The following is a 15,852-nucleotide window of genomic DNA, read 5'->3' on the forward strand; positions in this document are numbered from 1 at the left end:
AATGCACTCAATCATTAACCTCACAGGTGATGGTATGGGAGTTATTTGGGTGCAGAAGCTATAATGATGATGATGATGGCTTTCCAAAAAAACAATTTATTCCAAAAGGAGGGAGAAAGAGATGTTTAAAAACACACACCAGTTGCATGAAGTTAAGATTGGAGCCTAACAGTTCAGCCAGTTCAAAACTTCAGAAGCAGATGTACAAAACTGTACCATTAGCTCCGTAAGTGTACAGAATTATGCAATAGAAGACATCCACTATATGGCACCATGGAGAATGGGCAATGAGGGCCTTGCTGACTTTTCAAAGGCACACGCTCCTGTGTAAACCTACAGGTGAGGATGAATAGTTTGTCTTAGGTTACATTCACACTATACATTTAAAGTGCTCTTATACCACTATAACAGTCATGGCTTTCTGCAAAGAAACCTGGGAACTGTAGTTACTTAAGGGTGCAGAGAATTGTATCTCTCGGGGCTGGGGGGGTCTCTTAACAACTCTCAGCACCCTAAACAAACTACAGATCCTAAGGTTCTTTGCAGAAAGCCATGAGTGAGTGACATTACTGAATGGGCCGCTAATTTATTTGTTTCTCCCTATGGAGTAATAACTGTGCTCCTTGGTAGAAAAAGATAAAAGAGAAGCCAGAGATACTATGTCATCCCTAGCTAACAGGACCAGTGGTCAGGGATGATGGGAACTGTGGTCCCAAAACAGCTGGAGGGCCAAGTTTGGTCATCACTGATGTGGATCCTAGTGTTTCATATTCTGCTTATTTCTGCACATCATATCTGAAAAGAAAATTGTTGTTCAAGGCAATCTTGAATAACTAACAACTTTTCTTTAGAGTTGTTCTCTGGAGAGTATTACAACAGTGCCTTGGACCCAAATCCTGGGTGGAATCTACACACACATAAAAAATGCTGTGAAAATGTTTTTTTTAAAAAATGTTTTGGAAAAATATTTGAATTTGTCATAGCTCATCATCGCCATCTATTGTGACATTTGTATATTGTACTTTACAACACACTTAAAACATTTTATTTGCAGCTATATAGCTGAGTCCCTGGTCTTGTTCTGCCAACCCCTAACACTTAGTGATGATTTACTATACAAGAACAAGAATAAGCTAGCCCATTTTCATACTGGCACTTTATTCATTGTGGTTCTTACTATTTTATCAAATATTTCAGGAACATAACAGTTGCACTCAGAAATGTATTATTTCTGCTATTATTTTGTAGTACAAGATAACAAAGGCCTTTCTGCAACTATTTTATCAAATATTTCAGGAACATAACAGTTGCACTCAGAAATGTATTATTTCTGCTATTATTTTGTAGTACAAGATAACAAAGGCCTTTCTGCAGAAGGCAATTTCTGTCCGTGACATACATTTTTAGTTCACTTCAGCAGCACTGACAGAAGGTGAACTGCCATTCTTGCAGTTAATGCAAGAACTTCCCTATTTGCATGTTCAAATATTACCCAGTTACAGAAGGAGGGCCTTGGCTGCAACTTCTGAATCCCCAGAGAAAAATTGGAAACGTTTTTAACTGAGATAAGGTTTATTCCAGAAAGAACAGGACCTACATTTTTTCCAGAATAAACATAAAATGCATTTTCATTAATGAACTCACCACTTAAATGTTGAGGGTGCTAGTTGACTAAAGTTATACTCTGAATAGACATTCACTGAAATCAATGGGCAAGTATCTACACTACAACTTCATTGGATATCATCCTGAAGGCTAAAACAAAAGGACAAGATTTATGGGTTCTAAAAAAATACTGATATTACTAGGTACCATTTAAAACTAAATCTTCAGCTTTCAGAAGGGGACGTGGCTTAGCAAGGCAGAAAATGGCTGTTTGACTCCAGAGCTCCAGTGCCTGGAACCATTTCCATCATTCAGGAGCTTCAGGGAATTAATCTCCCCAGGGCATGTGTCTCTGAAATAAAGGAATGTCAGTAAAACAAACTAGTCAAAAACGGGTGGATTTCTCCTATTTTTTCCACCTGCAGGAGAAAAACAGGCTGAACACGGAGTCTTTGTCTAAGGCCAAGTCCAATACGTTGCCTGCTCAAGCTGCTGTTGCTCAGAGGTAGAAGGAAAGAGACTACAACTTGCAGTGAATGTGCAGCTTGGTTGTTCTTCATGAGGGAAATAGTAAAAGAAACATGAAAGCAATTAATGACTCCAATGGAAGGGACAGCTGACAGAGATTAATGTGCATCTGAACACTTTGACTGAGACTGCAAAAGAAATAGGGCAGATGCATGCAAAGCAAATTTGTTGATTGCAAGCAGATTACAAAGAGAAAAGGGAGAGGAGGCCGAAAAATCAGGTGAGACGTGTGAATCTTATATTTATGTGGCTTTCAGGGAAATGTGGAGAATGAGGATATGTTTACTTTGCCCAAGCCCAAGAAGGGTTCCTTTCCCTGGGATGTGGTATTGTGTTTTGGCAGACACCATAACAAAATAATATGGAAGAATGACGTTTGTAGGGTTGCAAGAAGTTTTGTGAGGAGTATTATTAGAAGTATTGTAAAAATGGACAAGGGGGAGGATGATTTGTTAAGAGATGTGAAGGCAATATAAAGTTAAGAAATGCATAAGAAGTGGTTAAAACGGTGGATCATCAGAGGTGCTGATGGAAGTCCAAAAGGATTGTATAAGTGATAGGTTTTGTGGTTCCTTTTTACAATTTATATGTTAAAATTAATTTTAAAAAATTATTTTAAAAAAACAAAATAATATGGAAGAAGCTAAGGGACACTCAAGACATATCCCATGACAGATGGCCTATCATGGTGCTATAAGATCCAGTCCCCCAAAAGCTTAGAAAGTATCAATGTCTAAAACCTTTTTACTAGAAAGCTGCAGGAGGCAGGGATCCACCACAGATTGGGGTTCCCAATCAAACTGGTTCTCATGAGAGTTATAACGTCATTAATCGCAAGGAATCACTGCAAAGCTATAGAGTTGCTGGAAACGCTGTGCAGTATCTGGAACTCCCTGCAGAAATAACTATGGATGACCCCCAGGAAACAGGAAATAAGGAATTAGAAGAACCCAGATGGTGTATGGGAAGAAGTGTCTGGAAACTGGCATTCCAGGAGAATAGCTCCATATATAGCCCAGCATTTATTCCTGGTCAATCCGGGTTCACACTTATCAAGGTTTCACTGAGCACCTGTAGAAATCTATAGCAGTGACTCCATTTTACCACCTACACACTATTTTTGCTAAATGTCTCTGCTGTTTTATTTAGTAATGGTGCTTTGCCACCGTAGCTTCCCCTTCAGAGTGAGTGCATTAATAAGAAGGGCACATGTTTCAGTTGACTAGACATGTGCCTTGTCTCTCTCCTTGTAGGCACTCAGCTATGCAAAGCTGAAAACAAAAAGGTAGCTAGAGAGGTAGGGTTGTTTAAGGAAATAACATTGCAACCTGTGTGCCTCAAACTAATAAATGGCACTTCAGTGTGGAAACGGTATTAATCACAATGAGGAAAACAGTTCATATAGAAGAACTGGATGAACCACTTTCTGGAGATGTCTGCCTAACAGCAGGATTTAATGGCTGTGAGAAAACCCTGTAATAGGTGTGCAGGGAGAGGGAGGCAGGACAAGGTAGGCCTGGTTTACTCAGGCATCTCCATCAACTGATTTCTGTACATTTGACTGGCTACTGACCAGGTGAATAAATCCATGGAAAATAACTGCATTTAAGGGTATGAACATTATTGTGTGTATGACAGCCCATTTCCACCCAGCAGTCAAGGCTGTTGCTTGCTTTTGCAGTCATGGTGATGAACCTCACGTATTATTCAACCCCTAGTCACGTCAGGCAAACTGAAACCACATATTTTGAATAAAGTCAACCTAACTTCCCAATAGAGATAGGAATACTAATAGAATAAGAACAGCTTGATTTTTCACCCGGGAGGTTTTTAAATAAACATTTGGCAGGAGAATGTTTTGTGTAATTTGTTCTACTGTATCTACCTTCCAGACAGGTGTCAAAGCCCTAGTATGCAAGGCCCAATGAAAGGATGTAGGTCTTGGTTGAATCTTAAGGAAAGCTTCTTAAGTGTTCAAGTAAAGCAGTAGCCACCTAGAAGGGAACCAGTGGCCTTCTAGACGCTGAACTCCTAACTCCCATCAGTTTCAGCCAGCATGGCCATTGATCAGGGATGGTGGGAGCTGAACTTCAGCACCATCTGAAGGGACACAATTTGGGCACACGTCAGGCATGGAAAATCTTTGCCGCAAGCCAAGGCAAAAATCTATACGGTCACAAAATCTGGTGCTTCTACTCACAACTGAAACTTAACACACAGGGGAAAATGAACTATTCCAACTCAACATACCTAGGACCATACCAGTTTGCCAGCATGAAGAAAACTGAAGAAAACTCTTATTGTGGAAACTTTAAGAGAGTAGAACTCTGACCATTCCTTAGCCCTCTGGCTGGGATTAACTACATATTGTATTTTTAATGTGTACTCTTCTCTCTAGCCTACAGTGCACACACAAGAACTTACTTATTGTAGGTCTTTAGCTCCCAAATTTGTACCTGTCAGAAAAGCAAAGGACAGTCTTTTGGTCTTGAGAATGTCTGCTCCTGAATTTTAATCCTGAATATTTTCAGAAGGGTAGCCACGTCAGTCTCTTGCAGCAAAAGCAATCTGGAGCCTTGTAGCGCCTTAAATACTGTAGTAGTTTGTTCGTTAGCCTTCAAGGGGTCACGCTGCTCCTTTGTCGTGCAGACCATCAGGATGTCCTTGAGAGACCAGAGGCCAAACGTGAATGTCAAAATTCTGCGAAACGGGTTGCAAGGAATTATTGTTGTGGCCAATATTTTATGCGGGATGCTACCGGACGTGCTAAGGCAACGGCCGGGTGAAATCATGGCCCGTTAGGCCTCCGAGCGCTCCTCGATTTGAGCGCCCGCCGCAGCATATTGCCTGGGGCCGCGCTTGAATCGAAAGGGTCTGAAAGACACCCGGCCTGCGCCAAGCCAGCTGCAAGTCTCCCCTGGGCCTCCAGAGGGCGGCCTCGGGCGACTAACTTTCTTCTCTCTGTGTGTGTCTATGTACAAAGCAGGCTTCCCTCGAGGGGCGGCTGTTGCTTTAAGCTGGCCCTGGAGCGAGCGGAGAGGGGAAGCCAGAAGCTGCGCGGCGGGCCCCGGAGGTCCTTTCCCCCTGCGGAAAAACAAAACCACCTACGGGCGGCAACAGCAGCAGCAGCAGGAGGAGGAAGAAGAAGAAGAAGAAGGAGAGCGTGTGCGAGTTTCGGATCCGCTCAGCTCCCGCCTTAAGCGCCCCGCATTGAATCAGCGCGTGGCTCCTCGGCTGCGCTTGCCTCGGGCACTTGCGCGACGCTGCTTCTCCGCCTTGGATCGCAATCAGAGGAAGAAGAAAAGCGCTGACAGATAAAGGCAGCAAGCCGCCGCCGCCGCCGCCGCCACCCCCCACCCCGCGCCGCCGCCGCCGCTCCGCGTTGACAGGCAGCGGGAGCAACAGCAGCGGCCGCGGCAGCCCTCCCTGCACGCGCGCGCGCAACACACACAAGACGCACACAAGACGCACACACACACTCAGGACACACACCGAGAGAGCCCGCCAGCCCTGGAGGAGGAAGGCAAGCCAGCAGCGGAGGGCAGCGGGGCCAAGCCGCAGCCCAGGAACTAAGGAAGGGCCGCCACTTCTCTGCACGGGCATCATGTGGGTCTGTTTGTAAGAGGGGTTGGGGGGCCAGATCCCCTCTCTTCGCCTCCCCCCCTCGCTCTCCCTCCCCTCCCCCTAGCACAGGCGGCCACACACACGCACGCACACACACCCACACCCCGACCGGGAGGAGGCGGCGGCGAGGGAGCCGCAGAGGCCGCTGGAATAATAAGAGAATTGATTGTGAAAAAGGAAAGCAGAAGAAATATTTCCTGGCAAGATGGCCGACTTGGAGGCTGTGCTCGCCGATGTGAGCTACTTGATGGCTATGGAGAAAAGTAAATCCACTCCGGCAGCCCGGGCCAGCAAGAAGATCGTGCTACCTGAGCCGAGGTGAGCCCGGCAAGGGGGGCAGGCGGAGGGGGCAGGTGCGGCGCCGGGGCCCCGCGCGAGGCGCGCCGGGCTTAGGATGGGCGCTGGGTGTTTGTGTACGCGAGCGAGCGCATAAATGGGTCTGTATATGACTGAGCTGAAATGCACCGAGCCGACTTGCCCTTGGCCCAAGCAGCAGGGACCGTGATCTACCCCGTCCATGTAGCGGGGTGGAGTGGGGTGGAAAGAGGGCTCGCTAAAGCGGCGTCTTTCCGTGTACGTGGTTGTGTTGATATAGTGTGGGCATGATGATGGATTGTCAGGGTGTCCTGTCTCTGCTTCCTGATTCTTCATTCGGCTGCTCAGATCCTTGGAGATCATTCCCCCAGCACCTCTTGCAGTAGCAAACCCCCTCCTTCTCTGTTTTTTCCTACCCACACGTCACAATTCCACCCACCCCAACACAAACACACATAGTGATTCTCTCTGTGTATGTGTAATATGCAATTGTGTTAACCACAGCAGAAAAGCAGGCTAGTAAATCAGGCTGTATATATGCCTATATAGTGCTTTTTTCTGAGCAGTCCAGCAACTGTGTTACTGGGTGTTATGAGGAGCATACAGCTTGGCTCTGGCAGTGCCTGGAGTTGGCCTCAAGATGCCCTAACCACGGTGTTCTGTTTTGGGTGGGTGGTTTGTTTGTTTTTGTTTTTGAAAATCTGTCTGTACAGACCTGTGCAATTCAGTGCTGTGTCTTGGTAATGTGCTGTTAGATAGCGACCAGGCCTTTGCCCACCTTGCAGCTGCCCTGAGTTCAAGCAGGAACTGGGTCTGCACAAACAACGTTGCAAGCGTGCACAAATGCAGTGCAAGGTTACCATCGTGCAGATAAGGGGAAATGTGTTAGGCAGGGGCTCTGCTTCATGTAAGGGCATTTTCTTGCTGGGAGACACAAGTGGGAGCATTAAGTCAAAAAATCTGACTGGTCATCCAGGTGGGTCAAAGGTGCTTTGGTTTCGGCCAACCAACCCTTAACTCTGCTTCCTGGCAGCAGTTACCAAGGGCAACAGGGTGGGGCCTGACAAGCATCCTGCACCTTCAGCACATGGGCAAATGGAGGCCTTCCTCGCTCTCCTTTCTTCCCTTCCACCTCCCATGTGACATCTGGCTTACCCTACCCTTCCCTGTTCTAGCCAATAACCTTGGGTTGTCCCCATTGTGGGAGAAGTCTGTTCAAGCAGAACTGCTCCCCTGCCACTGAAGGCAGGACGGAGGGTCTCTGAGAAAGCTCCAAAGGGCCCTTTTCCGCAAGAAATGGCAAGCGGCCCTTTCAAAGGATGATGCAGATGTGTTACCATGGCAATGCCTGAAAGCCCCAGCAGCCTCTGTGCTCTTCCCCCCCCACACGGTTGCTGGTTTCAGTATGGAAGTGCCCACATGGGAACTTTGGGTGAAGTTCCATAGCCTTTGGAGGAAATAATTTTGGGATGCATAGTGACGGTCCAGAGAGCAGCCCCTTCACTTGCATCACATCTCAGCTAATAGTTGCTCACTGGCAACCCCCTGCCTGCCCGAGTCACATCCCTGAGTCCAGTTTAAGAGAACTGTCTTGGGGTGGCAGAATTTAAGCCATCGTTTGCCCTTCTGCCCCTCCCTCATCTCTTTCTGCACCCCTTGTGATGACAGTGTAACTGCTACTGCCTTCTCCTCCTTTCCTCTTCCTCAAAGTACACCAGGGAGGCCTTCAATTCTCCCAGCTCAATAGCCATCTATTTGGGGGGCAGGAGAGGGAGTAGGGGAGTGAAAGGCAATATTGACAATATATCTACACAAAGGAAATACTTGTGAAATTTGGCTTTTAGGAAATTGAGCTGGGGAGAGCTAAGGGGTCAGATTGCCAATTAGGGAAGCAAGACTATGCCCTAGAAGAAGCCTAAGGATTAAGAGGCGTACATGGAGGTCTTGCTGTGATCACAGCACAGGGGCCTTATTGATAACTTACTGATAGGCAGAAATAAGGTAGCTGGAATGGTAAGGAAAGCATGGGGAGGAGTGTCAAGGGTATGTACAGAATTTCATTTGTTTGGATTCAAGACATCTGCTGAAAACATGCATTGGAGACTTCTTCTTCCCATTAGCTAGGAAGGATCAGATACATCTCTTCTGCACATCTCACTGTGGGAACCTTGCTGGGGAACTTCTAAAGTGTGGCCCCATAAATTTTGCCCGGGAAGCTGATTTGGAGCAGGAAGAGAACAGGGTAATTCCAGAACAGGTTAATTCAGGCAGAATCTGAAGAAATTCTTAGTTCCCCTAATCTGAATGCGTAATAACATGTAGATCTTTTGGTACAGCCCAATAGAAATCACGTGGAGGAGGAAACTGGGTTTGGGTGATGAGCAGAGTGTGTGTTTTACATTAAAATATGCAAGTCAATATATTTGCATATTTATTTTTTGCATAATTTGCTCTGTTCCTAGCAGTCATGGGAGGCAGTGCAGGAAAGCAGTGCAGGGCACAGAATCCCCACCTCTTGACCACTAGAAATTTGACTCATCCTCCCTGTGGCCTTGCACACATATACTGTTGTAGATCAAAAATACAAGAAACTTGCTTTTTTAAAAAAATGAAAAGCAAGATTTGGGTGCCCAAGTATAATTTATTTCCTTGCCTTGCATGATATCGTCTTGGCACAGCATACATAGTCCTGTTCACAAATCACATTATCTTGCTTCTCAGAGACAGAGCATTCACTCTCAGACGCTCCATAGGAAGGTGAGACTTAACAGAAACCACAAGCAGTGTGGCCCTAGCATACGTTATCTTTCATCATTGTTGCTTTGCTGGTGGTTGACCTAACAGCTTCCGTGTGTGTGTCTGTCTTGAAACATAAGGGACATACAAATCACACCCTTGTAGCCTAGGTGGTGCCTCCATTTTTTTATGGGCTGTCTATTGGAATTGGGACAAAAATGCAGATACATCCTCAGGAAGTTGTCCAGGATTGGAACAATAGAAGGATGGAGATTCTAGAGCAGTGGTGAGGAACCTAGTGCCCCCAGATGTTGATGTACTCCAAATCCCATCAATTCCAGCTGGCACAGCCAATGGTCTGGGAGTTGTAGTCCAGCAACATCTGGAAGAGCACACCACCCCATCCCTGTTGTAAAGAGAGGAACATCAGCAAAATTGCCAAGGGTGCTGTTGGGTACTTAAAGAACTTGAGGCACAAACCCATGGCCCAAATTTCCATAGCCATTTGCATTGGCTAGCTTATATGTATTTAAGATGGTGGGTTTCTGATGCTTATCAGCATTGCATTTTGCAGTGTGCACAACAAGTCAGTTAAAGAGGGAGGGATGAGTTTTTTAAAAGGAAGAAAAGGGCAGGAGATGCAGGCCAAGTGCAAACCTGGGTTTTGCCACCCCACCACATCTGGAACAGCACCCCTGAAAGTTGCTGAAGGGGCTGCATCCTCGTTCATTACTGCAAAAGCAGGAACATTCTGTTACATCTGTTACATTAATTTATGGCATTTATATGCCACTTCATCATTAGCATTTCTAGAAGGCATACATAAAAATAAACCATACAGAGAATAAAACAGTAAAAAAAAAAAAATCACCATAAAACCAAACATAAATCCAAACCCTACCTTAAAATGCTTGCTGAAATAAGAAAGTCTGAGTCACATGCCTGAAGTCCAGCAATTTGTGTCTTACCTGTCCTGTACGTAGTTCAGAGGCAGCATTTTATCTTCACAGCCACCCTTTGAAGGTAGATTAAATTTGAGATACAGCGACTTGCTATCCGATGAGATTTGAGTCTCTTCTTCCCACCAACCAAGCTCACTGTGGCAGGGTACTGGAGACATGATCCTGAAGATCTGGAAGACTCTGTCTACTCCCTCCTGGAATGTCTTTTATAGATTCTACACAGGCATTCCAAGAGGGAGTGGAGGTAATGAAACTCGGAACTGCTGCCCATTCAAGATCTTGAGGGAATAAGATCTCTAAGGTTTTGTTTATTACGGTACATTGCGCCATAAAGGTAAAGGTACCCCTGCCCGTACGGGCCAGTCTTGACAGACTCTGGGGTTGTGCGCCCATCTCACTTAAGAGGCCAGGGGCCAGCGCTGTCCGGAGACACTTCCGGGTCACGTGGCCAGCGTGACATCGCTGCTCTGGCGAGCCAGAGCCGCACACGGAAACGCCGTTTACCTTCCCGCCGGTAAGCGGTCCCTATTTTATCTACTTGCACCCGGAGGTGCTTTCGAACTGCTAGGTTGGCAGGCGCTGGGACCGAGCAGCGGGAGCGCACCCCGCCGCAGGGATTCGAACCGCCGACCTTTCGATCGGCAAGCCCTAGGCGCTGAGGCTTTAACCTTTAGCGCCACCTGCGTCCCACATTGCGCCATACTTCTCTCCAAAGGAGCTGAGGGCCACACACATTGTATGTGGGATGGTTTAGGTTGTGTGTGTGTTTGACTAACCATCGCCACTCTTCGAACTTCATGCCAAAGTGGAGAGTTGAGCTGAGGTTGCTCAGGGGTCGCTAATCTGTCACTCTCCACACATCGTTGGACTCCCATTGGCCCTAGCCAGCATGGCCAGTGGCCTGGGGTGTTGTACTCCATCCACATCTGGAGGACCACAGGTCCTCCCATTCCTCTTCCATATCGTGCAGAGCAGAATTGTGGGACAGGGATAGGAGGCCTCCCACAACCCCTATTATGGAGCACCCTGACTTTAAATCACTTCCATCGGTTTTCTCCGATAGGCTTCAACACACTAAACCTCCTGCCCGAGCAACCTCCCCGCTGGTGCAGCCTCTCGTGTCCCTCCTCCTGCCAAAGTCAAGGCCAGCTTCAAAGAAGACCTGTCTCTCTGGTTTGTCTGCCAGGAAATGACGTCACCTTTGGTCGCAATAGGCTATTTGGGTCTGCTGCAAAGTAAGAAACTGCAGCACACAGGAGAATCAGGGTGACCTGCGTCCTGCTGACCCACCACAGCACCCACTACAAGCTCTGCCTTTTTGTGCAGGTTTTATAGCGGAACTAGGAATGTGTCGGAGCCAAGGTGGTTGTGACATTTGTGAGAGGGGAGAATTCAGCTTTGGTAAAAGGGCAGGGGATTAAAAAGGGGGGTGGGGAGGAAGTTTCTCCTTTGCTGGTTGCTGCACGACAGTGTTGTTTTTCCTGTTAAGGGAACCAAACTATTTTTTTCTGTGCATTCATTTCCTTTTTCTGCGCTTGGATATGAAGCCAGTCAGTGTTCCCTGAAGTCAGGCTCTCTCTAGCCTGACAATCTACAAGAGCATACAGAAAAAAATAATAATAAACCAGCTCAGATGCCCAGGGATACTAGCAGGCAACTTCCCACTTCCTCCCCAATGGCCTTTAAGCGAACAAGAGCATTGTCAACAGCTGGCTGATTATTTATAGTACTAACTGCCTCTCATTAAGTCTCTGTGCAAGAGGAACTCGAGGGAGCTGACATTCTCCATAGGCCTTCCCGGTTGTTAACTAATGCTCTCTTTTTTTCCTAAGGGGGAAAACTGAGGCAGGAAAAAGAGGGCACTAGGACCAATTCTCTCAGACCTTATCTGACCGAGGTTAACTTCAGTGACTGAATTTTTGGAATCGGTCTTGTAAACAACACAAAATTTACAAGCTCACGATTGTTCCCCCACCCCCCCTCTGCAGACTGAGATGCACATACAGGCTTGTGGCTTAAACCTTTTTTTTTTAACCTTCCTTTCCTGGTTGCCTAGAACAGATGCTTGTTTGCCACAAGTGACCATGCTAGTTGCTTTTTAGAAGCCTGGCCTATATAACTGTGCTGCTTTTCCATGGAGCAAAGGTAGTCAACCTAGTGCCCTCCAGATTGTGATAAGGCTACAAGTCCCATCATTTGTGGCTGTGCTGACTGGGGCTGGTGGGAGTTGGAGTCAGGCAACTTCCAGAGGGGATGATGTTGGGCTACTTGGTTTGATGCTATGAGTCCCAAGTTCAAGTCTCCGCTTAGCTGCTGCTATAAAAGGAATGACTTGCCTACCTTACCAGGACACTGTGAGAATAACCAGATAATGAGTGTGAATTCCTTTTCTGCACAAGACATTTTATGTAATGATATTAATGCTATCATTCAACTGGACCTGCCCCCTGGAGATGGTTGTTATGGAGATGCTTGAGACACATTATCCCAGGCCCATAACAGCAGCAGGCACCAGAAAACACAGCCATCCATCATCCTTCCAAGATGTGTATGTCTCAGGCATGGGGATCTCTCCCCCGCCCCCAGGCCCCCATGGTTCACTAGTTTCAGGAGCAGGAGTTTCTGGGAGGCGGGGGAAAGACACATTCAGTCTAAATGGTTGAAGTAGGTCCTGTTTTTCAGCGCCCTGATATTTACTGCGCAGAATCCAAGGGGAAAAAATCTGCCCTCCACAATGGGAAAGTGTCTCTTCAGCCCGATCACACTCTCCCCTTCAGAGGCACCCCTTACATTAAGCTCCCATAGCTCCTATAATACTACTAATTCCCAGAAGCCCCATTCAGAGCCAGCCCAGCACCCCATTTAATACATGGACTGCAACAGCAGCAACTATGGTTGTTCCTGCTGCAGACCACATTGGGCACCTTTCTATTGCCATTCAGGGAGGATGCAGTGGCCTCTCTAGGCTAAGCATCCTGATCTCTTTGTCCTCCATTCAGATATTTAAAAGGTACCCAGATGAAGGGCTGTTTATTCAGTCAGCACACTCAAGCAATGCCACCCCCCTCCCTGTTCTCTCTCTTCCCCCCTCCCCCCCCCGCCGCACTGCAGACGGTAACACTTCCAGGCGGGCCAGGAGTGAGTTGTGTGTCTGAATAATGTTCCACATGTAAAACTAGAAAAGCAGTGTGCATGTCAGGGCGAAAGGATGCAGTCTTATTGGGCTCGGTTTTCTCTGAGGAGTTTTTCATTCCCATCTGGGAGCATTCAAAATGTCACCCACCCCCACCCTCTCACCTGCAACCTGAAATGGAATAGTCCAAGATAGCCTTCCCCAGCCTATACAAAGTGGAAGGGCTGCATAATGCTTTCCGTACCGAAGTGGGGGTAGTGCGGGGCGGGTTTCTGTGGAAAAACAGTGGGCAGGAAAAGGGTTAAGTGGTGATTCCAGTTCTCTAAACCTTCTCTTATTCCCAAAGTTACTTTTTCATAAGAAAGGGGTGGGGGACCTGTGACCCTTCAGACCCTGGGGTCCAAACTCCCATCATCTCTGTCCCTTGGCTATGCTGGCTGAGGATGATGGGAGTTTGCAAGTCCAGCATCACCAGGAGGACAGCAGGTTGAGGAATGCTAGTTTAAGGAAAGCTTTACCAATTGACCGATTCAGTGTTTCTCAAATTTGGGACCTCAGCCATTATTGGACTACAGCTCCCATCATCCCTGAACACTGGTCCTGCTAGCTAGGGACGATGGAAGTTGTAGTCCAACAGCAGCTGAGGACCCAAGTTTGAGAAACACTACATTAATTGGTCCTGTCTGACTTACCAAGTATCTCATGCAAGTGGTGCAAACTATCACAGAATGTTGGTGCCACAGTCACAGCATTTTCACCATTATTGTGCCACCCGCACTGCTTCTCATTCATTCCAACCTGCAATGAGGATCTGTACAGTCAGTATGTGGATTGTGGGTGTTGGGAATGCTGACTCAGTACACTTGTCAAGTGATATGGTAATCTGCGTCTTCCATCATCTGACAAGTACTTCTTACACAAGCTTCCATCTCGAAAGGTACCCGTGCTGCAAATTGAAGCATGCTTTCTGGGAAGCAAACCCCCTTGAAGTCAATGGGGCTTCTTCCTTCCAGGTGAACATGGTCAGGAGAAAATGGTTGAAAGTGATTTGGTGGCATTTCCAAATAAATACATTTAGGATTAGGATTTCTGCCTCCGTTGTTCAGAGGCAGTGTGCTTGGAATCCCACGTGGAAAGAATGCTCTTGTGCCCAGGACCTTCTTCAGGTGTTCCTACAGGCATGTGGCTGGCCACTGTGACAACAGAATGCTGGGCTAGAGGGGGACTGCTGCCCTTACCCTGCAATGGCCCTCATACTCAGGAGCTTCCTCTTGGCTGCTTACGCTGAGTCAATTAAAATTTTCTCCATAGAAGGGCTATGTGTGCTGCTTAACCAGCTAAATATCCACAGGAGAAGCCAGGTCATAGCCCAGCTCTGAAAGATGGCACACGACTTCGAAAGAGAGTTCCAGTTCTTTGTAATACATTAACCCAGCATGAACCCCTGTCTCATGGCCAGACCGTCTATAGCATTTTCCAGGCTGCCAGGTACCAGGTCTTGCCAACTCATCTTTGAGATTAGTCATTGTACTTTGGGACCTTGGAATTTCAGGTTCATTTTCAACCCAAAAGGTGCTCTTTCCTAATTATTTGCCTGGCATTCTCTCTCTCTCTCTCTCTCTCTCTCTCTCTCTCTCTGTGTGTGTGTGTGTGTGTTTCTTGGTCACTTTTTAAAATTAACCACCCAGGAGGACAAAACAAACACAGCGACTAAAAAACCAGAATGTATTCAGAACAATGCTTCCAAGATCCAATGTATTATTTCCGCTGCTTCTCTAGCCAGGAGCCTGTCCGTCCACACTCAGACCACTGTCCTTCTGTCCCTCCTGCTTTTTGATGAACCTTCATTTTCTGTTTAGACTTTTAAATTGGCTTCTCTTCCAAATTGCCCAGATGCAGATGCCATTCTAAGAGCCCCAGCTCTTCTTTAAGACAAGAAACAGACCTCTGTTCGTTCACCTGCTAGAATGACTGGCTGCCTTTGTAATCTTCCTGTACCTGGCTCCACTTAGCCCCAGATAAAAACACAGTCTCCTTTAAACAGCTGGTTGGTCTTAATTCATGAATGAAATGTCGGCTATCCAGTGCTGGATCCTTACTGACCCAAAATCTCTTGAGATAAGTGTCTTTTATCTGCAGGCTTCCTGTGATAATAATGGGGGGGGGGTTTGCAGCAAAAACAGCAAAGGGTATTGTAGCACATTAAATACTACATTTGCTATCCTTTAAGGTACTACAAAACTGCTCATATAATAAGACTTTACCCCCTCTCCACACCACACCCCCACTTTCTAAACATGTTCTTGGTTCCTCCTTTGACCCTCTAGAGCAGATTTAGGGGGCGCAGCAGGAAGAGAGGAGGGGGAAGTCTGCTGCACGAGTGGACCTAATTCTGCACATGCAACATCTTAGCTGGATCCTGCCCTTGTTGTTTTCAGGGCAGGGACGGCAAACCTTTGTCCCTCCACATGTGGTTGGACTCCTATCAGGCCCAGACAGCGTAGCCAGCGGTCAAGGATGATGGGAACTGGAGTCCGGCAGCATATGGAAGGTCACAATCTCCCCACCCCCTGCTTTGAGGGAATAGGCCAAGCTGAGAAGCTTCACCCTTGTTAACTTCCCTCACGTGCCTTTTCTCTTGGCAGTATCCGCAGTGTTATGCAGAAATACTTGGAAGACCGGGGTGAGGTGACCTTTGACAAGATATTTTCTCAGAAGATTGGTGAGTAGCAGAGCCTCTGCAGGGGTCATGAGTTCAGGCAAGACCAGCTTGCCTGTGCTCCGGTTAGCCAGGAGTCAACGCCAGTGAGAAGAAATAGGGGGGGCAGAAGGAGGGCCTCCTTTTTAAAAGGGCTGTGGTGGGATTGGATATCTGCGGAGTTGTGATGGAAGCTACTTGCTGCATACTCAGTCTCGTCCTTCCCCTTAGGAATCCAGCTTCTGGCCTGA

The 15,852-nt window shown here is 47.0% G+C and overlaps 1 protein-coding gene across 2 annotated transcripts in view; it reads left to right on the plus strand.

The window, feature by feature from the left end:
* The first annotated feature begins 5,580 nt into the window (after positions 1-5,580).
* Positions 5,581-15,852, plus strand: part of GRK2 (G protein-coupled receptor kinase 2) — a 38,547-nt gene continuing 28,275 nt past the window's right edge. The window contains exons 1-2 of one of the 2 annotated variants that reach the window (XM_079996112.1): positions 5,581-6,075; positions 15,549-15,625. In XM_079996112.1, the coding sequence (XP_079852238.1) occupies positions 5,963-6,075; positions 15,549-15,625 (190 nt within the window). In that variant the 5' untranslated portion in view covers positions 5,581-5,962. The remainder of the gene's footprint in view (positions 6,076-15,548; positions 15,626-15,852) is intronic. The other variant, XM_079996113.1, reaches the window with a different exon arrangement.

Source organism: Podarcis cretensis (genome assembly GCF_951804945.1).
Source record: "Podarcis cretensis genome assembly, chromosome: 1".
Classification (NCBI taxonomy): Eukaryota; Metazoa; Chordata; class Lepidosauria; order Squamata; family Lacertidae; genus Podarcis; species Podarcis cretensis.